The following is a 23,663-nucleotide window of genomic DNA, read 5'->3' as shown; positions in this document are numbered from 1 at the left end:
CCCATAATATCAACAGGCCTTACTAGAGACCACAAAGACACAGGTGGAGAGTAAATGCATAAAGAAGTAGTGAGCCAACAGGTAAGTGGAGATGAGTTTAGCCCAGGAGGTCAGGCAAGAACTGAGATCAGAAAAGATAGTGGTAACACAAAGAAATCATAGATACCTACTGAATTTCTTGTTTTGTTTTCTGCTTTCTTACTTGGTAAATTGAAGTTGTCAGACTGGCTTGGCTCGTCCCTTGTTTTGATTCTCCAAACCTTCTGCATATTTGTCATGACTCAGCAGTGCTCACCTGTTTACTTCATGCAGGTTCACAAACGTTTACAGGGTAACAAATAAAAACCTGTTTATGTGGGGAAAAATGAAACTTAGTCATATTAGATTGTCCAAAATTTCTGCTTTACATAATGCAATCGGTGTGTTTTGCTGTTTTTAACTTTAGGCAACCAGTCCTAATTCTGCAAACACACAAACTAAGCTTTCAAAACCTCGATAGTTAAACAATCCCAATTAAACCTCTGCATGTGTTTTTTTTTTTTTTTTTTTTTTGTTCTGAGTAACAACACACCCAGCCTCACTGAGAAACATCTCTTCTTTTAAAGGGCATATCAAGTAAAAGAACAAAACCACAGTTTTCATTCTGTGCAAAATATAGACTTGCAGAGCTACAAAAAGCAGGCTGCGAAATGCTGAAACAGAAAACTGACATTTGGGTGGTGCGTTTGCATGCAACACAAAAACTGAAAACCAACTGAAATACTCAGATCAAGCCTGTACATAACACTGTGATGGAAATAATAATAAAAAAAAACTTCAAAAAGAATATTTGAGATGTTTGGGCAAATGGAACGGGTATGCCAGCATGTTCACAGCGATTCTTCTTATTTGTTGATTAACAGTTAGGACAAAGTAAATATTCAGCTGAACCCACTAGAGGTGAAAACTGATCTGAGAGGAATGAAATACCTCTAGTGGCTCATCTTTTGCCTCTGGCAGATTGGATGTCACTACAGTTTTTATACACAGATACAGACTCCTGCTGCTGCACTGGACAGTTTAAAATAAATTCTGATTTGCTTAAAAAATGCATTAGCTGCTTTGAGCTCCATTTGCCATGTTGAGTTGCATTTATCTGCCAAATATAAAGTGTCTCAGGAGTATCTGATGCACAGCCAAATTACAGTGGATTGCAGCCAGCCAGCACAAAGGAAAGTGGGGACAAAAAGACAGATATGTGACTCAGGTCAAGGTCTGTTCATGAACACGCCAGCATCCAGAGTGAAAGTGGAGTGAATAATGAGTGGACTAGCAGAGATACTAAATTTAAACTCCACTCTCAAAGACTTTGACATGGACTGCATCCCGTAACAGAACTCATCCTGATTATATAACAATTGTATATTTTTAAAATGTGAGAAGTAGCAGAGAGCTTCTTCTTCTCTGGTTTTACCCACACCATTCTTGAAGTCATCGAGCAACATTTCCAGAAAATATAAACTAAAATAAAAATTATTAGCTGGAAATGTAAGTTCAGATAAACAACAATTCTAACACATATGACAGACGTACATGTCTGGAAAGAAACTTTATTAGATCAAACCCCTGTAGATACTTGACCAGCATTTAAAGTTTTTGCAAAAGCTGAACAATAAAAAAAAGACTTAAAAAAGATTTTTTTTTATGGCAAACACCTCACTGTAGAAACACCAGAAACATTATAACCTACCTACCCCACCTCCCAGTCCTAATACAGTTTAATCCATAGGCAGACCGATTACTGACATTCACACTTACGCACATTGCATACTTACTATTTAAAACCAACTTTTAATTTAAATAAGTAGTATTCATTAATAAATATTAAGTATTTCATCAATAAGTGGGTGTACTGTTCTCTCTTTTAAAAAAAATGCTGTTAGTGATGTTGTATGTGCCCAGGTAAGAAAAGACATTTAGATGTGCAGTATATAAAAGTCTGGATAACATTAACACTCCATTAGACAAACACAGACATGTATGCAGCTTCCTGACAAAAAGTAAGGTCAAACGTATAAATATAGTTCTAAAGTGCATCTGTAAAAGACTTGTCAAATTAAGTCAACAGCAGTCCTATTAATAAAAAAAAAAAGGAAAAAGAAAAGAAAAACGTGCAGCAGATATATTTAGTAAAATCTACCTAACAACATGCAGTTTTTTTTTTTCCCCCCACTAAGAAAAAAGGAAAAAGTAACATACACAAGGGATAAATATTTTCACATTGTAAAGAGACGAAAATTTGTTCTGTGCCATTTCAGTCCACGTTTGTTTGTTCTGTTCACACTTGGCTTTACAGAATAATCATTACAATTTCAAGCAGACTTGGCTGATAAAAACAAAAGCACACAGTGGTGTATGAGCTCCTAGAAGGAACCCGCCATGACCATGACCCCCCCCTCCACCTCCCACGCAGTCAGTTGAACTACTCATCCTCCGAGAGGTGAGGCTTGTAGGGTTTAGATCTTAGGCAGCTTGGGAGCGCTGATAAGAGGGTTGGTCTCCTGCAGAAATCGCCGGCCCGCACTCTTGTAGTCGAAAGTGCAGTCGTGTGTCTCAGCGTAGCGGTGGGTGGCACAGAAGTTGTGGCCACACCTGAAAAAAATGCAGATGTTTCAGCTTGTAGTCCTTGAAACCCCGCTCTTAACAAAAAGACATGTTTTTTCAGAAAACATAATCATTTTACCCAGTAAGCTACTTTTCTGAATATAACTACAGCTATCTCGGTTTTTTTATACAAAGTAAATACCTCTTTAGATTTTGGAGATTCAGCTGAAACAGGATATTAGTCAATGCAGTAACACCGCCTCAGACCTGTTCATTTTTTTTTATCATTTACCAACATTAATATTCAGGATATTTCTCTCTTATAAACCAGCTGTGAGAGCAGAAACTTCAAATGGTCAATGATGGGAAATTAAAGTTACAAACTGTTGCATCATTCAGTGTGAGCACCGGCAAACAGACGCAGAAGGATGAGATGCATGTAGATGTTGTGTGTGCATGCGCATGTGTGTTGGATTGGATTTAGCCAATAAGTTTTACAGAGCAAGCTGTGATGCTTGTTTCCCTGAAGGTATAAACAAGATAAGAAAGGAAGAGAAAACAAACAAGAACTGGACCACTTTGTACTGCAGGGTTAGGGGTTAGAAAGATTTTAAGTCAGACAGCAGTGTGTCAGTGTACCTGCACTCATAGCTGGTGGCCAGCCCAGTCTTCTTGCCACAGAGGAAGCAGTGCTTTGAGCTCTTCTTCTTGGTGCCTGTGGGAGCTTTGACTGGAGGTAGGTGGTATGTTGGAGTGCCTGAGAGCAGAAGAAAAACATTTAAGATATCCTACTACAGAAAAAAAATCAGAGATCATTTTGTAAAAAGATTTGGGATGCTGTATCTCTACAACTTTTTGTACACCCTCCGTCTTTTAATGTTGTATTTTTCTGAGTACTCCTGGTGTTTAGCTGGATGTTGGAGACATTTTGTCCAGTGTGTGACGATTCGCTTTGCTGTCATTTGTTCATCTTTTTTAATATCACTCAAGACTTGATCGTCGATGAAGGGGGAAAGGTTAGATCAAAACAAGCCTCAGAAGATGGCAAAAAGCACTTCTTTATTTATTGTGTTCAGGTATAATCTGTCAGAAAGATTTCTTTGTTTCATTTTTGTGTTTTTAAACCAGCTAACACATAAAGAACTTGTTATGATATTAAACAGAAGCGGTAACATCTGCAGCTTCATGTCAGTCATCTAATAATAATAATAGGAAAACAATCTTCCACAGAATTATTCCTCCGAATCAAAGTTTATATGGTTTTGGTATCGACTATTAAATTAGCTGATTATAACTCTTCTCAAAATAACCATCATCGGCAGGCGTTTTGCTGATTAAACTCCAATTTACAGTTACGCATTTCAGTGTCAGAATCACACAGAATGATGTTCTTGTGACTCTTGTCCCATAGATATCACTCTGACTCCATTCAGTCCTCATCGCCTCGTTCTCAGTAACCTAGCTACAGTCAGGTGACATTACAGGGTGGGCTGAGTGGAGCTTGACGACAGGTAAGCTCACAACAATGTTGTCAAATTCAAGACTCAACATGTCTCAAAGTTCAGTTCAAATATCTTTGCTGTGTATAATCATGAATGAGTGCTTTTCATTTACATTGCACTGCTAAGGTTGTGCTAACTTAGATACTCCCTGACTGTAGTGCAGCACACTGATACTCTGGTCTTTGTGTGAGACGCAGTCAGTAAGTTTAATCTGTAACTTAAAGAATGACTGTCAAAATAAATGATCAGTTCGTACCATCAAGTGGAGCTTACCTCCCTGTTGTTATACAGGGTCCTCTCAGTTAACAGCACTGAATCTAACTAATAATAATAATAATAATGTAAATATGAATTTGCAGATGTATAGACAAAACAGAGCCCACAGGACATAAAATATGCAGTCAACATAGAAACTGGGATTAGCCAAGGTTTTTAATATGCTATTATTGGCTAGGCTGTTTTAATGCAGACTTCATTAAAACATCCTAACCAGTAAGAAGTCAGCATCCAGAAAACAAAGTACCACTAATGCATTTCCAATAAAAGGAAATCTCAGCACTCTCAATTCACCACTTGATGGATTCATTTCTTCTCTAAGAAAAAAAACTGAGCTTGTCAGTGACCAAAATAAAGAAGTATGTATGGTGGGTGTTGTTTGAGCTTCTCTTGCACATGTTGAATTGGTGAATATTTAAAACCCTTGGGGGTGTTCTGTTGCAGTGCTCATACAACATGGTCAGAAGGAATTTACATAAATTTTTAAATATGTGATTGCACCTTTAAAGAGCTCCAACTCAAATGAAAACTGCTTCCTCTGTTATTGTCCAAAACCAACAGCGCAAATATGTCATAATTTGTATGTCATGTGTTTTTGTGTCTCCCTCACCTATTGTCCCAAAAGAAGTCAGGACTCCCCCAGCTGATGCAAGAGAGTTACTGGTCTGGGAACACAGAAACAGGAAATCATTTAGAGATAATAAATAAATAAAACAACTATCCTCAACTCTTAGAAAATCATAAATATCTTTCATTTTAAGAAAAGCTTATACTTATTGGGCAAAAGTCTATTTACTAAACAGCAAATAGATCATATATTTATTATGAATACCATTTCATGAATTCAGGGATGGGAGCCTCACCGATACCTGTCTGTACTTACCCTGTAAGTGGCAGCTGCTCGGTGCAATGGCGACATTTGTCTAATGAGACCATCCTGAAGGAACCTGTTAGTAGGGATGGATGGCAGCCTGGATCCAAGGTTGCCCTGTCTTGAGGCAGTGGCAGGAGGCAAAGTCAGTGCAAGTCCCAGACTTTCTCCAAGGTTGTCCCTGCTGCTGCTGGAGTCTGGAGCCCTTGTAGAGAGAGAGGCAATTAAATTTGAGTTGTTCAGAGACCCAATTGGCTCCTTACAGGCTTGGTTTGCCATCTTTGTGATGCCTCTTGCTTCTCTCTTAGAGATGAGCTCTGGCCTTTTGCCAGGTGACTCTACTTTGACGCCACAAAGACGTGGTGGATGAATCGACAGAGGGGTTGGGAGATGAGGGGATGTGCTGCCTGGTTTCACAGAAGATTGTGCTTGTAGGTTAGGCTGTAAACAAAGTGTGGAATCAAAAGGATGAGACTGCATTCTGGCTGAAGTGGATGGTGAAGTGGAGGCAATTAGTGGAGAGGGGGGGCTAATATGCAATGATGTGCCAAGCTGTGTTCCGTCAGCTCCACTGCTGGGCGCATCACTCGTGCCAAGTGTCCAAGGGCTGAGTGGGGAGGGGGAGTGCGGCAGCTGGTGCTGAGCTCCAACATCGAGAGGTTGATGGCCACCCTCTGGCTGGATTGTCACATCCAGTCTCAGAGGGTCTGCCAGTTCCTCAAAAGGGGCTCCAGGCTGTGTAGCCATGACACCAACTGCTTCTTCTAATAAACCCAACCCCACGGTCTCCCCTGAAGGTTCAATTGGGTCAAAAGGGGCTTCAGGTGGCATCCTGGTGTAGAGTGGTGGGAGCTGAGGGTAAATACAGTCTCTCATCAATCTGCTGCTGCCAATATCCATTCGGGACACTTTGGGAGGGGGGCGGATCTTTGCAAAAGGTGCACATGTCTCCCATGGTTCCTCTTCCTGAAGCATGTAACAAGAAGGTGACAAGAAAGAAGAAGGAGACCGTCTTGGGATTGTCAAATGGGCAGAAGTTGCAGCAGCAGGTGGTGGAGAAGGGTCGATGGATTCTTGGTCTATGATCGGAGGTAGTGGAGCAATTGTCGGTCGAGATTGGTTAATCTGTGGAAGGGAGCGAAAGAGGCGTTGATAGTGTCGCGTGTTTGTGGGTCCAGGAGAGCTGCTGCATGGATGTGGGCTAACAGGGGCCCGTGGTTTTATCTTTGCTGACTTCTGCAGAACATAAATAGAAAGAAAATGTCAACTTTATTCATATGGTTGGTACACTCGCAGAATTTTTCCTTCATCCAATTAAAAAAAGAGAAATTAACTGTGGCTCTTTCATCACTACATTTTACCTCCTTAGTTATGAGTAAAAATATAAAAGGACCAATTCTTACAGTGCAAGTGTCAGATACAAAATTGTATAATTTGTGGCTGCCACCCCGTATGAAAAGCATTAAAACATCACTAAACACTGTTTTTAAATACAATTATCTATTTGTTTTATATATGTATATTGTATATATAAAATCCAGATTAAAAAAAAAAAAGGTGCTAATTTTTGCCAGATAATCCAGCCTGCCTGTAGACAACCATTCTCAGTCTTTAACTTGGACAAGCACAAGGATGACAACATTACATATTAGGAGTGGGAAAATCGAATAAAAAAATAAAACATCTGGATTTTTTGCTTCACAATTCTTAAATCTATCTTTTTGTCAAACAATCTATTTCTTTTTCAAATCAATAAAAATAACACATTTTAAAAATTTTGTAATTTTTATTGATCTTTTCACATGTCCTCTTGGGCATTATAGCAGCAGAATGATGGTCTGGCTACTGTATTGTATTGTTTTTTCCTAATTGAAATGAAAAAACAAAAAACAAAATGACGAGCCAAAAACGTTTTGTACATTTATTTTTGTTTTTAAGTCTACAAAAATCAGCAATATTGAGGAATCATGAGAATCACAACGTAAATCGAATCGGCACCCAAAAGATCTGAATCCAATCAGGACTAAAGCACATCGTCACAGCCCTCTTACATATAATTTGGTTTACTTCTATAAAAGACATAAGTTCTTTAAGAAGTTCACAGGATTAGCAACACAAATCTGAAAAACCTGAGGCTTTTTAGTTGTTTTTGTTTAAAAGACCAAGAGTTTAAATGCCTGCTTAAAACTGTCAATGCCCTCTCTTTGTAGCAGTGTCTGCATTTAAATTCATATTCAGATTATGAAACTTGTTTTAAATAAACATATATTCCTTTAAGAGACATTTTTATTACTCAATTATGAATAAAAAATGTGTGAAAATGTGAATTAAATTAACATTTTGTAGAGGTCATGTGTATATCTGGATTGACTGGACAATTTTAATAGGTTTCTTTGACCCCTGTACCTTCTTGTTGAGGTTCATGTCCTCCATCTTGGCTTTGAGCAGTTTCATTTTAGTCATGGTGATAGAGTTCTCAAGGTTCTGCTGTGCAGCTGCAGAACTCTCTCCATCCTCCTCCTCTGCATACACATTGTACACTGAACCACCACTGGAGAACAAGATAGGAAAAACTACTCATTCAACAGTATTAAATAAATATGCATTACATAAAAACACAGAAGACATGAACTCAGCTAAACCCAAACAAGTTTCAGCGAAGTCCTAACTTTACACTTGATTATAATCATGTATTTTCCCTATACGACATGGCAGTCATCACATTTCTGATTCCTCTGTAATAGCATGTTTAAAAACATCCAATTCTTCAAGTTCCATCCTCATTTAGTTACAGGAATTTCAGAGAATGTAAAAGCACAGGAACAATATATAACAACATACCTCAGAGATTCTGACAGAGGAGTCAGGGTACCATCTCCTCTGTCAACAACTCGAAATAAGTTTAGTTGGTCACCTTCACGATAGACCACAAATGTGACCTGCTTATTTGCCAGGTTTTTCTCCCAGCCATCCTCCTTTGTGCTCTCCATCAGGTCGGCCACTTCTTTGACAGGATCCTCCACAGTAACTGACAAAAGAAGAGAGAGGGGGGAGTAATTAATTATATACAAATACATGTTAAAACAAACAAACACACACATAATCACTGCAGAAAGGTACTGTTGTCCAACAGCAATGCATAAGTTAAGTGTGAAATATGTTGTTTCCCAAAAAATAACTGAATAAATGCTTAGTTATCAAGGGAATGCAAAGATCTTTGGTTTCTCACCTCTCCTGGTGTTAATTGGGCCTCCCCTCATAGCTAAGACTAATTTCAAAGTGCAGCCCTCTGCAATGCTGTAAATGCAAAAAGAATATTTCATACACAACACACAAACCTTCAATTAGTCTAGTATATGTAAAGAAAATGTGAAAGCCGAAAATAAGTGTTTGCACTTTAGTGGAAAAAGCTCTACTTCTGAGGCAGAGGCTCTGATCTGAAGTGTACACAACATATCAAGGGACAGAATGAGCTCCAGATGAATTGAAGTACAGGACTGGGAATTGCACTGAAACAATTGGCACATAAGAGCAGATGCTTCATTTCCTTCTCTCCCCCTCTGCTTCTAAAACTTCAAAAGTGTGCTGCAGTGTGATAGAGGAGCTTGGCAAAATCTCACAAGAGGCTGTTCATGTGGAAAATTAAGTGACAAGCATTCATAACAATACCACCATCTGCAGCCAGCAGAGCACTGGAGGGTAAACTCATAAAATGACAACAGTCAAGGAACAGACTCTAAATATGAAGGCGTGTTGCTTGTCTCACACAGCTCTACATCTCTGGCTTATCTAAAGCATGTTGACCTGTACCAAGTGTCACTAATCTAGTGACAGCAAGTATTTTCACACGATTTTGCATATAATTGTGATATGTTTTGGAATGTATTTTTTAATCTTGGTGTCAGCACTCTGAAAAAGTCAGGAGGAACAGATTTACCCATAATCATGTAGACAATGTTCATCATCCAGCTCTACATTGTTCCAGATAAGATGCTGCTGGGCAACAGGGATACCTTTACAGACAGTTACAGAGAGAGGGTAGGAGAGAAAACAACCAAAGTTGACAAGAACCTGTTCATATTCACAGACTGAGTTCACTTATCTCATGAGCAAGGTGTCTCCACGATAAATGATTTATGTCTGCCCCCTAAAGACAAAATCATGAAATTGCTGAAGAAAGAGGTGCACCAACAACTTATACTATGCAAGTTTAAAAAACTGGGGGTGGTCTACAGTGTTAGTGCCTGAGCAGTGGTCTCTCATTGCACAGTTATAACAATTTGCAATAAACGTACTGTGATAATCACTCCAAGGTCTTTCTGACCAAAGCTGAGAACAGCTTTGAGAAATGGAGACAGCAGGTCCTTTTGACACTAAGCCAAAGAGATATAATGTTAATTTAAATAAAAACAACTGCAGCTTAATTCAACAACTCTGCCGAACAGACTGAGCTGTGTTGATGTCTGGCATGTTTACTGCCTCCCTTAGGAGATGAACAAACAGATGAGTCCACAGGAATGTTGTGTAATACAAACACATTACACAGTCTCCAACAGCTGGATCTTTTTACTTACAAGTCAAATTAAAAAAGTGTATATCCACAGTTTATTGAAATCTGTTTGGTTGCATTAGTCTAAATAAAAACATAGCTGTTTATGTACCAAATAAATGTGACAGTAAATCTGAGAATAACCTCCTAGATGCCAACCCCACATACCAGAGTATATACTAAGATCAAATGAAGAGAGACTATTCCTTAACACGCAGCGACAGCATCAAAGGCCATGTTCACATGCACATCAAGTCTAACTACTGAACAAAGTAACTATGATGGTGCCGTAAACCCGGGTTACAGATGTAAAATTCCAATAATTTTCCATTTGGTTTGATGAACAATTCAAGGCTAAATTCAGCAAGTCAGAAATAATTGGGTAAGTTTAATACTTTACTTGGCTTGTGTCTGCCAGTCCCACAGAGCAGGACAATTTCTAGTTGCCTTGACTACAGTTTACCATGGTTCAAGTTTAGCTAATCAGAAAAGACTTTTTATGTGGTGATGCCTTATCCACACTGTTAACTTATTTAGGTTAATTTAAGAATATTGGTTTGCATTTTAGTGTAGCCAAAGGCATTCATTCATGCATAACAAAGATTAGTACAAGACAAAACTTACACCAGCCTCTGCCCATCACAGATTTTAGAGCATTTTCCTTCCAACTTGCTTAATTTATGTTTTTTTCTGTTGCTATTACATTAGTCATTTTGGTATACAGTCTTTTAATCTTTGAAATAATTTAACTTAATCTTGAATATAAGATTTAATTTCGACCAATAAATGGCAGAATCAATAGAACTTCAAGTGAGACATTGGACACCCATCTAGGCTGGTAAACACTTTTAAAGGACATTACCTACAAAAATCCCAAGAAGAATTAGAAACAGGACACTGTTGTGCAAACCTGGCTTTAGTATTAGTAGTATTCTAAAGATGTAAGAAGGAAATATTCAATAAAAAGTTGTCCAGTAACTGTATTTCAATGCCATCTTTGGGTAGAAAATAATCAATATCTCTCAGATCCCCACCTAATGCAATAATTAGTTTTTTGACATGTAAATTGGCATTTTTCAGCCAACTAAAACATGCAAATTACACATTAGTAAAAATGTTACCTTCCAGCCTTTGGATCTTGGCTTTGACTGAAATAACAGCCTCAAAGGGCAACACACGTAGCTCAAAACACGTCCCTGTGAGGGTTTCTATGAACAGCTCCATAGTGTCATAGAATGGGAGCTTATACTGAAAAGCTCCCAAACTGTCGTCATTAAAGAAGGGTGGCTCTTTCCTGTCAGTCATCTTGGCAGGGTTGGTGAAAGATTTTAGGAGGATGGTGAAATGGGGGGACTGGCCCGAGATGAGCAGGAGGACAACTGTTCACTGGCCTCATTACTGTCACACATCATGAAGGATGACCGACGCTGTAAGTAAAGACAAGACACAACAAATGGCCATCACTGTGGAAAAGGTTTGATTCGTGTAAAAACTATTACAATCTGTGTAGATTTCTAACAAGTGATGTGAGCAGCAGTGACAAGCTCAGTAGTAACCAATTCAGGCGAAATACTTTGCTTTGACTTTTTTTTTTTTTTACACTTTTCAATTAAGGTAACCAACCATACAAATTATTGATGAGACAAAATTATAATAAGGCACATCTGTCAAAGCATTGTTTTGTAGCAAATGTTCAAAAGTGGACAAACTGTTGTACAACAGAGGCATGTAGTCAGTGGTAGGAGACATGTGCAGTCCTCTCATAAAACATTCAGTGCAATGTTAAATCCTCTGGCCAAAATTCAAGAAGATCAGGTGTGTTACATAAGCTCATGGCATAAAGTTTCTTGTGGCCGACCACAGCTTTTGACAGATCACTTTCTGTAAGTTAACTAAAACATCTTATAGGCTATAAATTTAGTCAAGTGGGTTACAGCTTCCACACTTCTATTTGATATGAATACAATACATCCAATTTGATATTTTAATATCAATATCTTCATTTTATAATACAATTACTGTCCCTCAAAATTAGAAACAGTAACATAAATATAGGATGCAAATTTGTCATGGAAACATTCTACATCTCCTGTGTAAAGTAAAAAGCTAATGAAATGGCATATCATGTGTTCTGGAAAACAGCTAGCCACAGGCTGCAGGAGTAGATTTATGGACCATGACCATTTAAACTTTCACCAGAAACTTCACTAGAAATGCAAGAAATGTTACTGAGGGAGCTCAAGTTATCACTCCAGGCGTCATATGCAAACAAAATTTCTTTCAGGTTGCAATAGTATCAATATTCTGTATAAATATTCATGGTTTTTAACGACAATTAGTGCATTTTTAAATTTGGGGCACTTTTTTTTTTTTTTTTTTTTTACTGAATAACCAAGTTCAAAACTTTTATTTCATAACAATAACTGTGTCACGTGTGTTTATTTGATTAAAATGACAAAGAGAGGCAACAAAAGCTACAATAAAAACAGGCCTAATCTAAAACGACAGAGTCGTCAAAGTAATTTAACCAGCCAATTTGTAACTGAACTACGCGTTTGCATAGGATATGTTATAACATATAAAAGGAGAAATAAAGAATACGTCTGTAAAGCAAGTTTCCTGTATATTAAATAGAGGATGAGGTTTATGGCACAGTTGTCTCTGAGATGTGGATGGAGGCTTGAGGTGCACCCATTCAGATTAAATGGTAGCCAGAATGGGCCTTACATTAAAAAGAAACAAACTGAAATGTATCATAAAGCGTTGAAGTAAAAGTAATCGTTAAATCCAGATTGCCCAAGCAATTTCTAATCTTGCTCTGTTTGTCCGCAGCACTATGGTAAAATCTTAGCAAGAGGACACAAGTATATTAGCTCGCTGCATAACGACGGAGATGAATGAAGTTCAAGCCGTGGCATTACAAATCCTATCTAATGCTAGAAAATACCTGCCATGCAAGTAGTTATATGCAACAATTCTTCACTATACACTTTAAGCCTTTGTTTACATCGATCTTTTTATCAAAGCTCACTTACCAGCACCATCAGCAACGATCCTGCGCCCATCTAGTCGACGCTGCTACAGTTAGCTTTCGTTGCCATGTTAGCCAACAACTCAAACAATGGCTTCCTTTCTCAGTGGTCGGCTAGTAGGCTGTTTTGCTACATTCACAGGCTTCACTTCTGCCCTTCGTACGTACCTTTCGAAGGGTAACGCTCAATACTAAGCAGCATCGCGTATAATTTTAAAAGCTATAAAGGAAACAAACGAAACAGCTGACCATAGTTGGTCGCCGTTTTCTCCTGGTTGGCGACATCTTCGTACCTGTCAAAAACGACAGAACACAACCTCCATGACTCCCATTTGATTGATAGTTAAAGGAACCAATCATGAACAGCCCGGGAGGCGGGACAAGAAGTTCACCACTTTCATACAACCAATTATGTGGCTATTTATGAGGGGAAAAGAAAGAAAGGAGGACTTGGCCTTAAAAAGTATAGTAAATAAGAGAATTACAAACAATTATTCATTCATTTTCTAAACCGCTTAATCCAATTCAGGGTCGCGGGGAAGCTGGAGCCTATCCCAGCTGGCTTTGGGCAACAGGCAGAGTACACCCTGGACAGCTTGCCAGTCCATCGCAGGGATACAAACAATTAATGTCCAGAAAATATTTGGTGAAATCTGTTATTATAGTCCAAGTCCACTATATAGATATGAACAGATATTAAACCAGTATTTAAGTTTCAGTCTCGATCTCTGAGACCGGATTCTATAGCTTACTGACTGGTAAATATTTTCTTGGGATAAATAGCTGCAATATTCTGCAGAGTATACCAGTCAACAAAAAAAGTGAAAGACAATCCAGCCACCAAATTAATATTTCCTCCTTAACCTGACATTCCCACAGTTTTTAATACAGTTGTAGGAAACTGGGGCATTTGAATAAACTCTGAACCTGCATTTTCTCTGCCAGATCAAAATAGGAACCTTGCCGTGGAAGAGAGAGCTATATAGAACCATAATGATCCTGTTTTCTGATGACATCACACAACTATTAATATACCTAAACTGACATTTGAAATTCATAAGACTAGAAATAATCACACATGTCAGATAAAATATGTTTCTTTTTAGTTATTAAAAAAGAATTTTCATTTTAATACAGCCAAAGTTAAGAAATGGATAAATTTCTTAATAAAAACATTGTCAAAAATGACTAAGACATTCAGTAAACATGTAGATGTCTCAAGAATGATATGGCACAAACCTAAAGACATGGAATCTCACAAGGCAAAAGCCAAAATAATAATAATAAAAAAACAAACAAAAAGAATTACTGTTAATTTCTGCCGGCCTCAAGGCTAAGCATATTATATGCTTATAAAGTGCTATTATGTATGATAAAGACAAAGTTTGTATCAGCTATGATGCCAGGATGATTTGGGAAAAGCAGTTGGAAGATAATTGGAATAATTTTGATTAGACTCTTAATCTGCCAAAAATAAGCCACAGTATTTATATGAATTTATAATAAATACTCTATCAACAGTGTATCTTATAACTTGCAGTGATCTCTCAATGACAAAAAGAATAAATTCATAATTTGGCCACTCCTGAAATATCAGTTTCCACCCAGAGCATTAAGTGGGTCATCAAATATGTTGCTTGCATCTGCTGCAGTACTGGCCTCCTGGGATGGTGGGTTTTTCTTTGATTTCTGGGGAACCGTTGCCACTGGTTTAACTGTTTTTGCTGAAAAGATGTCATCTGTAAAGAACAATGAAAATACAAGATATTTACTGAACTATGCCACATTAAAAAGACAGACATTATAAAACATGAATATTGTATTCCCTCCCTTGTTCCCTACCCATGTCATCATCAAATATTGACTTGTTTTCTCCCTTTGTCTTAGACTTCGGTTTTGGTTTGAAGGTGTCAGTCAGGTCAGCAAAAATGTCTATGTTATCATCAAACAAGCTGGCATCAATGCTCTTCTCTTTGTGCTTGTTGTGAACTTTAGGCACATTGGCTTCTTCGTCCTGGAACAGAAATTCAGCCAGTGAGGGAAGACACTAAACATAAAACAGCACAGATATATCATAAAGATATAAGCATAAAATATAAGCACCTGAAATATGTCCTGCTTTGAAAAACTACTGCTGTTCTTGATTTCTTTACTACTGGTGGAGGAGGGGGTGGAACTGTTGCTGACTCGAAATATGTCATCGTCATCATCTTCTTCTAAAAAAGATGAAGCCTTGGCTTTCTTAGTGGTCGTCCGCGGCTTAACATTTTGGAAAAGGTCATCTGTGTTGTCGTCGAAAATGGATGGGAGTGTGCTTTTATCTTTGTCCTTCTTCAGTGCAAGTCCACTTCTGGCCTGAGGATTATTAATCTTGGCACTTTCTCTTACGGGGGGCTTGTTATTGACTGGGTTTCCTCCAAACAGATCATCAGAACCGAAGAGATCATCAGGAGAAGGGAGCACTTTCATGCTACTGTCCTTACCAGGGTCCTTCTTTCCAGCATTTGTCGATACTGGCAGGGTTAGTTCTGAGGGCCGGGGGGTGATTTGAGAGGCTGAAGGTTGTGGGGGTGAGGGGGTGGACATGGTTGGAGACACAGCTGGGTTAGGTAATGTTGGATTGAAGTGTGACTGGCTGGACTTGTCTGGTGGAGGTAACACTAAACTTGATAGACCAGCATTTGGCCCAGGGAGATCTCCAAGGCGCTCCTCTTTATCCTCCAAAGATCTTTGGGCTGCTTGTTGCCTCGCCGTTCTGGACTGGGGTCTCCGAAGCTGAGAACCTTTGACACGACTCTACATGACAAGAGATTAATGCAAACTTTATGTGCCAATGTTAAAAACAAAGATTAAGCTACAAAAACACCTAAACATGCAACAAAAACCCACCTTGTGTGCGCTTTGCAAAGTTGTGACTTGGACCGGCGTATCAAAGCTCACCCCTCTGTCACTCTCTGCAAGAACTCCGACAGGAGTTGTGACAGGACTGGGACTCAGGCTTGAGCTGGACACCCCAGAGGAGGAACTGGGAGCTCCAGACATACTGGATACAGCACCAGGGAGCAATGCAGCAGGGTTGATCATTAGACTGGCCTGTAGATAAAATTAACAAAGCCCAAGTGAATTAATAATGTGGAAATCAAGGCTGGAAAAATACTTTGAACCCTGAGCAGTAAATATTTCAAGTTACTTTCCACATAAATATTCAGTTTGTACACTTTTGAGCCTCAAATATGCACTTTTATAGGAAAGATGAAGCAGTTGAGTGTCAATTCTAACTGTAAATACCTCTAAGGAAAAATGGAAAATAAGGTTTGGAAATAGAAATGGACCAAGAGCAGGAAGTGCGAGAACTACTGAATAAGCTGTATTGAATAAAATGAAATTTTAATATACACAGTCGTGCTGCTAAGCCAAAGCCAAGTTTTGACTATGGAAAATAAGAAACCCAGACAGAAATAGAAAACATGAGTGGAAAAAGGAGGATCTTTCATAAGAAAGAACCAATGAGAAATGCCAGGTGTTGAGATTTGAAGTGATTTTGAAGAAAAAAAAAACCAATAAAATTACTTGAAGTTTCCCAATCCTTGATGAGGAATCTTTAGCTTTTACAGGGCTTGTTGTAGGTTTCTGTGTAATCACATTACAGCAGGATCAGAATTACATCCAAAGATGGCACAATGGCACTAACATACAGGTGAGTGAGTAATTAACAGCATTATAAACAAATAAAGAAAATAAAGAAAGTAAAAGAAAAAAAAAATTAAATCAGTAACAACAATGTGGGCTAATGGTTTAGAAACAAAACAAGATACATTAGTTCAAGCCAAAAGAAAACTTACCTGGATTTCTGACACAGGTTCAGGACTTGCAAGCGGTGCTCTGTCACTAGGTTTGCTGGGTTTCTCTGTTACTTTCTGAAATTTAGATATATGAGACATTCAGTTTATTGACTATTATTCTTATTACTATTATTATTAGACAGTCAGTTTTCACTGCTTGTAGCAGAGGTAACGAGTACAAGTTCCTAAAACTTAATGCTACCGGTGGAGGTGGTTTTGGCTTGATGGTGCTGAAAAGGTCATCTTCATCATCATCTGCAAACAGACTTTGTGTTGCTGGCTTCTCTGAACTAAGCTTCGAGCTCTGGAAAAAGAACACAGTAATCTATACTTAAAATTAAGTAAGAGGATCTGCATTACACTACAGAAAAAAACAAAACAGTATATACTGACCGCAGATTTCCCTGAGGTGGCGAAAAGGTCAACATCTGGGTCATTGTCCTTCTGCTGAGTCTGACTGAAAAGCAACTCTTCATCCTGGAAGACACCTGTGCTTTTTGTCTGCGGTCGCTCTTCTGTTGGCTGTGAGAAAAAAAAAGGCTTTAATTAAAAACAGAAACAAAAGAAAGAAATAAAAGACAGAGAGTAAACAATTCTTAATACCCCATTTTGATCTACTTTCAACCAAGACAAACCTTTAGTGCCTTTCTCGCTGTGGTCTTACTGGATGTGAATATTGGATCATTCCAATCCGACTCGTCGTCGTCCTCCTCCTCGTCAAACAGACTAACTGCATTTGTCTTGCCCTTCTCCTCCTTCTTTTCCTCCCTCTTAACAACTGGTGGTGGACTTTCCTTTGACTGGAAAATGTCATCGTCGTCTGTCTCATTTAGCGGACTCTTTGGCTTCTTGTTGGCAAGAACGTCGATTCCACCGAAAAGACTGACCGCTCCGACAGGTTTCTTTTTACTTTCATTGCCTTCCTGCGATGGCAAAGTTGGGAGAATCTCAGCTTTTGTCTCTGCGGGTTTCTGCTGCTCTGGTTGCTTGTCCTTTGCTGCTGTGCTAGAAGCTGCAGCCTCAGACTGTGAGGATGACTGGGAGCCAACAGGTATCTGAAAATGACAGATTAAAGGAATTAAAAGTGAGTAAAACTAAATAGTATCATTTGATAAACCAGAATCTAATTTTCATTATAAATTTTGAACATGGTGAATATTAAAGCTACTTACTTTAGATGGGGCATCAGACATAGAGCCAAACAGGGATCCTTTATCTTCATCATCACCCTCGTCTTCAAACAGAAGAGCAACCCTCTGGGGCTTCTTCTGACTGTATGAAGAGCGCCAGAAGACAAAGATGATAAGGAATATTTTTAAAAGCATTTTGATAAAAGTTACTTCACACCTACCCAAGCATAGTGTGGTTTGTGTTTACAAAGTGTCTCATTAAAAAAAAAAACAAAAAAAAAAACAATGTTAATACCTTGACACTTTTGTGGGAGCAAATAAGTCATCTTCTTCACCATCAAACAGGCTGCTCTTTTGAGAGGATTTGCTGCTGGGGAGACTGGATGGGGCACTGGTGCTGGTTTTCATCCCCCCTGACTTGGTGTCAGACTTTGTCGCTCCACTTTTTGAACTTAACCATTGGTCCTGCCATTGCAAGAAAAACAGTGTCATCCTACACATCCAAGGACACATTAGCAGAGAGGATGACATTACATTCTGCAATCTCATACCTCTTCATCGCTGAAGAGGGAGCTGGACACAGCCTTGCTGGGCTGTGGTGTGGAGGCTGTAGATTGATTCGCTTTTGCTTTAGATTTAGCTGCAGATCCAAACAAATCCTGCAAGAAGAACAAGCAGATGAGACTGAAGGACTGTCAACAGGATCAGCTTTATTTTACTTAGCTTTGTGAATCATAATAGTTGTTACCTCTTCTTCATCGTCAAATAAAGACGGAGCGGCTTTGCTGGCTTTGCTCAGGCTTGTTGGTTCAGGCTTAGACTGGCTCCTAGGAACAGCAGAAAATACCTGCAGAAGGTAAAATAAAGTAACGTTAATTAAATCCCCATCAGCTTTAGCATTTTCTTCCACCGATGTCTGCGAGCCATACCTGTGCATCTTCATCGTCAGAAAAGAGGCCTCTGGTCTGAGGTTTCTGGGCCTGTTCAACTACCGCTTTCTGAACATCGGTAACTGGACCATTCTGAAATTAAAAGTAAATTAGCATTATAAACAATTAGATCAATACCTTTTTACAGGAATTTTTATCAATATTTCTTTCTACTGAGAGTGAGATGTTTCCTTTTAGAGAAGAACCGTGATTAAAAGAAAGAATGGGTGGAGATCCCACCACAGCCCACTGCTGCAACTTTGGAAATAAGTTGCATCACAATACACTGAAATAAACAGCTTTAAATATGATACATGTTTAAATCTTTTCACCGAAGCCCATTTGTTGTTTTAGGTTGAAAATGGTCATTTTACGTGTAAAAACACACAAAATTAGATTTTGTTTGTTGAAAATTGTTAAACAATACTCGGCTCAAACCTCCTCAGATTTCTCTGACTCCTCGCTGGTGGATTGCTGCCGTTTTTTCAGGCCCTCACCGAGCAAGCTTTTAGTCCCAGGGCCAAACATGGAGACAGCTCCTGGCAGTATCTAAACATGGCCGTGAAATGTCAACATAAGGACAAATCTAATACAATGCTGTGAGCCATCCTGTTCAGCAGTACACACATATCTGTCTTTACCTTTTTCTCAGGGGGTTTGTCCTTATCTTTCACCACCTCCTTCTTGCTTTGACTCACAGTTGGGGTATTGTACTTGTCACTGAATATATCACCATCCTCATTATCTTCATCATCAAAAAGGTCAATAGCCTTCTTGGGTTTAGGTTTCTCCTGTACAGCTAAAAACAGGAAGGTGGACAAACAAACAAATGAAAAAATGAAGATCTCACCATAACCCAAGCTGATAAATGGACTCTAAAATGCTCGTTTTCAGTTGCGTACCAGAATTAGACTTTTTCAGGCTTTTACCGAAAAAGTCATCATCCTCATCTTCATCATCAAACAGCCCGCCTCCTCCACCTGCAGCTCCAGCTCCTATGTGAATCTGTTTGGGGATGGCATTAGTTTTAACAGCTGGACTCCCATTCTCTTTGCTCTCCTCTGAATCAGAGTGGTGGCCCGATCTGAAGAGGTTGTTCTCTGATGGGAGAAAGGGATTTAGTTTGTTCCGAGATGATAAAACGGCCAGAAACTGATATCTGATATCGCTTCTATTACCTGGAAATATTGCTACAGCACCAGTTGGTATCTTCTTTTCAGGTTTGCTAGATTCTGAATGGAAAAGTAAAACTTTGTGTCAATCTGCTATTCCCCTTTTTAATGCACTTCATTTTATTTTGCTGTCTTACCTGCAGCCACAGCTGTGCTTATTATGCTTTCAGTAACCACTCGTTTCTCTTCTACAGGTTTTGGTGCCTCAGAGAAAAGATCACCCTGAATGACATATCAGAAAGTTTAAAAAAAAAAAAAATTCTAATTTTGACAGAAAAAATTGTTTGAAGGGGAATTAAAACAACTGGATGAAGCACTAAAAACCATGTAGTCTAGTGTACCTCATCATCATCATCATCAAAGAGGCCTTTCCCTCCACTGAAGAGGCCGCTTTTTCTTCCAAATGGAGACAAGTCGTCATCATCCATCCTTGGTGGCTTAAACATGTCATCACTGTCCTCTTCGGCCGCTGTTACAATGTGCATTAACAAGATTAAATATGATGGCTCAACAAGTCTGCACACTGACTGTGAAATTCAGAGTTTAAAAAAAAAAAATAAAAAGTTGGAATTTCAGTGATGATGACTGAATGTCCTACCCTGTGACTTTGCAGGCTTTGCTTCTTTTCTGCCTTTATTCTTCTTCTTAGATGTCAATGCTTTCAAGATAATGAAATGGCAGAAAGAAAACATCCATAAACATGCACATGCAGTGATGACACTCAACCATGAGATGCTTTCAATGCAAGCTTTAGCTAAAATGAAACATAGTGAGATGAAGGAATGGATAGTGATGATGAGATGCTCCAGCAGAAGCAGGAACTTACATGCTCGATCTCCCTCAGCTTTGTTAACGGTTTCTCCTTTAATCCGGGCAGCCAATTCATCAGCAAAGGAGGAGGGGCCTGCGTTCTGAAAGTGACATGAGCACAAGCAGAGCAGATGTTGTTCCTCTTTGGCGTTGGAAAAATCTCAGTTTTTTTTTAGATTAAAAAGACAAATTATCAAAACACTCATTCTGTCCTGCTCTGGTTAATTTCTTTTCCGTGAACACAGACATACTTTTCCATCATCATCCTCCTTGTCCGATTCTCCAAATATGTCAGAATCTTCATCCTCCTCCTCTTCGTCCTCCTCATAACTTATCATGGATGACTTCTAAATTAGTGCAACAGCAAGAATTCACCATTACACACTTGCTTAGAATGTGATATAGTATTTTAAGTGCCAGACAAACTTGCATGTTGGTTACCTTTTGGACATTATTGCGAACTTCATCATCTTCCTGATCAAAGTCATCATCTGAGTGCTGTTGAAGAAATGAATAAAAGAATTTCTTGATTTTCCCAAAAGAAAAAAAAAATACTTTGAAAGTATGAAAAAAAACAAAAAACAAAACCATCATACCATTGCGTCTTTGTCATCCTCACTCTCAATCACGCTGTCTCTGTCACTGTCAACTGACATTTCTAAAAAGAGAAAGCAGTCAGAGTGATTTTCTCTATACAATCCACATTGCAGTGCAGAAGAAGATATAACCAAAATATTACCATCACTTGACAGGTCACCAAGTCCAACATCGTCTTGTTCCATGAAGGCCTGAGAACCAATCAGATATGGCAGTGGTCTGTCCACATATAGATCCTGGAAGAGGGGGAACAACAACGTATAAAATCACATTAATGCAAAGACCATCCCCCCACAGACTCCTTTTTAACTAACAGCACACCTTGGGCTCCAGGATAGCATCTGTTTGGTATGCGACTTCCTCATCCTCCGAATCAGAGTTTCCTGCTTTGATGTCTAGATGCTCAAAGGCTGACTCCAACACTTTTAAACCATAATTCACAGCTTCCTGCATCTTAGGAATCAGCTCTGCTTCTTTCTGCTCTCTAGTCTTCTCCTTTGGTAAAAAAACAAAAAACAAATATAACAATTATTTAAGCGTTAAAAAATGAAGAGTCCTGTGAACTGCTTTTCTTCACGTCAATGCACCTGTTCAGACTGTTTTTCCATTGCCTCGGTCTTAGGAACAGTCTCTTCTACTTCTTCATCATAGACTCTCTGCAACAAATATAAGAACAAATTTCTGTCACTGGACAGTTTATTTCATATAAAGTTCCCTCTGCAACACCTGTGGCTCCAAGTTCAGACAAAGAAATTACATAAATGATTATGTATTACAACAAGATATATATTTTAATGGTAAACATTACGTTTTCTATAAACTGTGTGTTAGAGAGCATTAGAAAGTCGTTGAAGACAGAGTGCAGGCGGCTGTCGGTGGCCTTGGTGTCACGGATCAGACTGTCCAATTGCTTTTCAATCTCATGCGTTTTTGACAACATTCGCTGTGAGAAGTCTTGAAGAAAGAGGAAGAGCTGTGAAAAAAGAGAAACCCAGTCAAGTAAAAGGGATAAGTTTGAAGGTGACTGCAAAACACCTGTACAACATATGACCAGGCATTTTTCACACTATTTGTAAAACTGGAAATTTCTATTTCTTCTGCTTATTCCAAATTAACAGACTTACTCCAGAATCAGCTGCCAAAGACCAGTTGCCACTGTGTTGGCGTATCTCTTCGAGACTCCAAGGTCTCTCCCAAATCTGAGCATCTTTATCCAAGTGTTCACTTCTGCTTGGGCCATTTGTAATTCCTTCTGGGAACGCACTCATCTGCAATCAGATCACTTGTTATTATGAATAGAATCAATAATTCATACATGCTTTTAAATCCCTATCAAACCATGAAGGGAAAATCCAAACTAGAGGACAACTTTTCTTTGTCTGAAATAATATTACTATTTTATTCGAATCTATACATATGTTAAAAACATAAACAGCTATTATTTAATTCAAAAAGCTCTTGTATTTAGTCAAACTGTACTTAAGCAATTATTACCAAAAAAAAGAATAAAAACAAAACTACTTAATTAATAAAAACATAATATGAACAGTAATAATATTAAAATTTCTGTATTAACAATGCATTTTAATTCAGACCAAAAATAAATATTGTTCCACAGAAGCTAAAGTTATGAAAAAAAAGACAGCCAGATTATTTCTAATGGATGCTCTATATCGATTAATTAAAAAAAAAATAAAAATAAAAGTGACATATCAATTAGATATTTGCTATATCAAAGTAAAGATGATTATTGCTGGTGATTTTACAACAATGTTCTATCTAGTTCTGACATTTTAAAAACCCACCAAGTGCATTTTATCTCTAACAGCTAAGTGTCAATAAACCTTAGCTAAATATCCAGGGTTTAGGTCCCATGATTTCCTGCTTTATGTGGCTAGCTTCCACTTACATCGTATGATCACAAAATACATTGACTTGTAAATTTCCTTCCAAGGCAGTATGCAAATTTACTGCTACTTTAACAACATGAGATACCTTTGACTTGGCAATAGCCTCGCACATTTGCGAAGAGCACCTTGCTATATCCCCGCAAAGTTGCCTAAATGTTCTTTCCTCTCACAAAAATTTGGTTTCAGAAGAGAGCGGGACTGTTTGGCTAGCAGCTAGCCTAACTTAGCTCACCAAAACCAACGATGACTACTGTTGTTCTGAGCAGTAGAGTGATATATTACTGCGACATTAAGCGTTCTCACGCTTACCTTCAACTACTCTGGTCAAATGCTGTCCACGACGGTTTACTGTAGTCAGAAACGATGAAAAAAGTAAGATCGATTATGCAAAATTTGGCCTTTCCCTCATTGGTCTTCTGACAGGTCAGCCATGTTCTGTCTGCAGACAGTCACCTGACTGC

The 23,663-nt window shown here is 38.6% G+C and overlaps 2 protein-coding genes across 3 annotated transcripts; both read right to left on the bottom strand.

The window, feature by feature from the left end:
- Positions 1-1,575: 1,575 nt before the first annotated feature.
- Positions 1,576-13,129, bottom strand: zfand4 (zinc finger, AN1-type domain 4). The gene is made up of 10 exons (XM_079248668.1): positions 12,817-13,129; positions 10,903-11,208; positions 9,170-9,245; positions 8,462-8,529; positions 8,074-8,260; positions 7,639-7,783; positions 5,245-6,468; positions 4,972-5,026; positions 3,223-3,340; positions 1,576-2,631 (listed from the first exon to the last, which is right to left on the bottom strand). Exons 2-10 carry the CDS (start codon positions 11,084-11,086, stop codon positions 2,496-2,498), a joined length of 2,193 nt encoding a protein of 730 aa, XP_079104794.1. The 5' UTR covers positions 11,087-11,208; positions 12,817-13,129; the 3' UTR covers positions 1,576-2,495.
- An 825-nt stretch (positions 13,130-13,954) lies between these two features.
- washc2c (WASH complex subunit 2C) lies at positions 13,955-23,625 on the bottom strand. 2 transcript variants are annotated; one of them, XM_079248385.1, is made up of 31 exons: positions 23,512-23,625; positions 22,417-22,560; positions 22,101-22,265; positions 21,880-21,948; positions 21,614-21,787; positions 21,435-21,528; positions 21,292-21,353; positions 21,137-21,193; positions 20,947-21,042; positions 20,712-20,796; positions 20,484-20,543; positions 20,227-20,354; positions 20,023-20,107; positions 19,892-19,945; positions 19,616-19,813; positions 19,355-19,512; positions 19,152-19,262; positions 18,714-18,806; positions 18,533-18,631; positions 18,336-18,443; positions 18,080-18,249; positions 17,827-17,926; positions 17,290-17,709; positions 17,048-17,176; positions 16,857-16,958; positions 16,655-16,729; positions 16,383-16,442; positions 15,702-15,905; positions 14,916-15,608; positions 14,655-14,826; positions 13,955-14,551 (listed from the first exon to the last, which is right to left on the bottom strand). In XM_079248385.1, exons 2-31 carry the CDS (start codon positions 22,558-22,560, stop codon positions 14,406-14,408), a joined length of 4,311 nt encoding a protein of 1,436 aa, XP_079104511.1. In that variant the 5' UTR covers positions 23,512-23,625; the 3' UTR covers positions 13,955-14,405. The 2 variants fall into 2 exon arrangements, with proteins under 2 accessions (XP_079104511.1, XP_079104512.1); XM_079248386.1 differs by lacking the exon at positions 16,383-16,442.
- Positions 23,626-23,663: the final 38 nt, after the last annotated feature.

The sequence above is a fragment of the Telmatherina bonti genome (genome assembly GCF_933228915.1).
Source record: "Telmatherina bonti genome assembly, chromosome: 11".
NCBI lineage: Eukaryota > Metazoa > Chordata > Actinopteri > Atheriniformes > Telmatherinidae > Telmatherina > Telmatherina bonti.
Note: the sequence above shows the minus strand (reverse complement) of the source record. Positions and strands in the feature narration are given on the sequence as shown.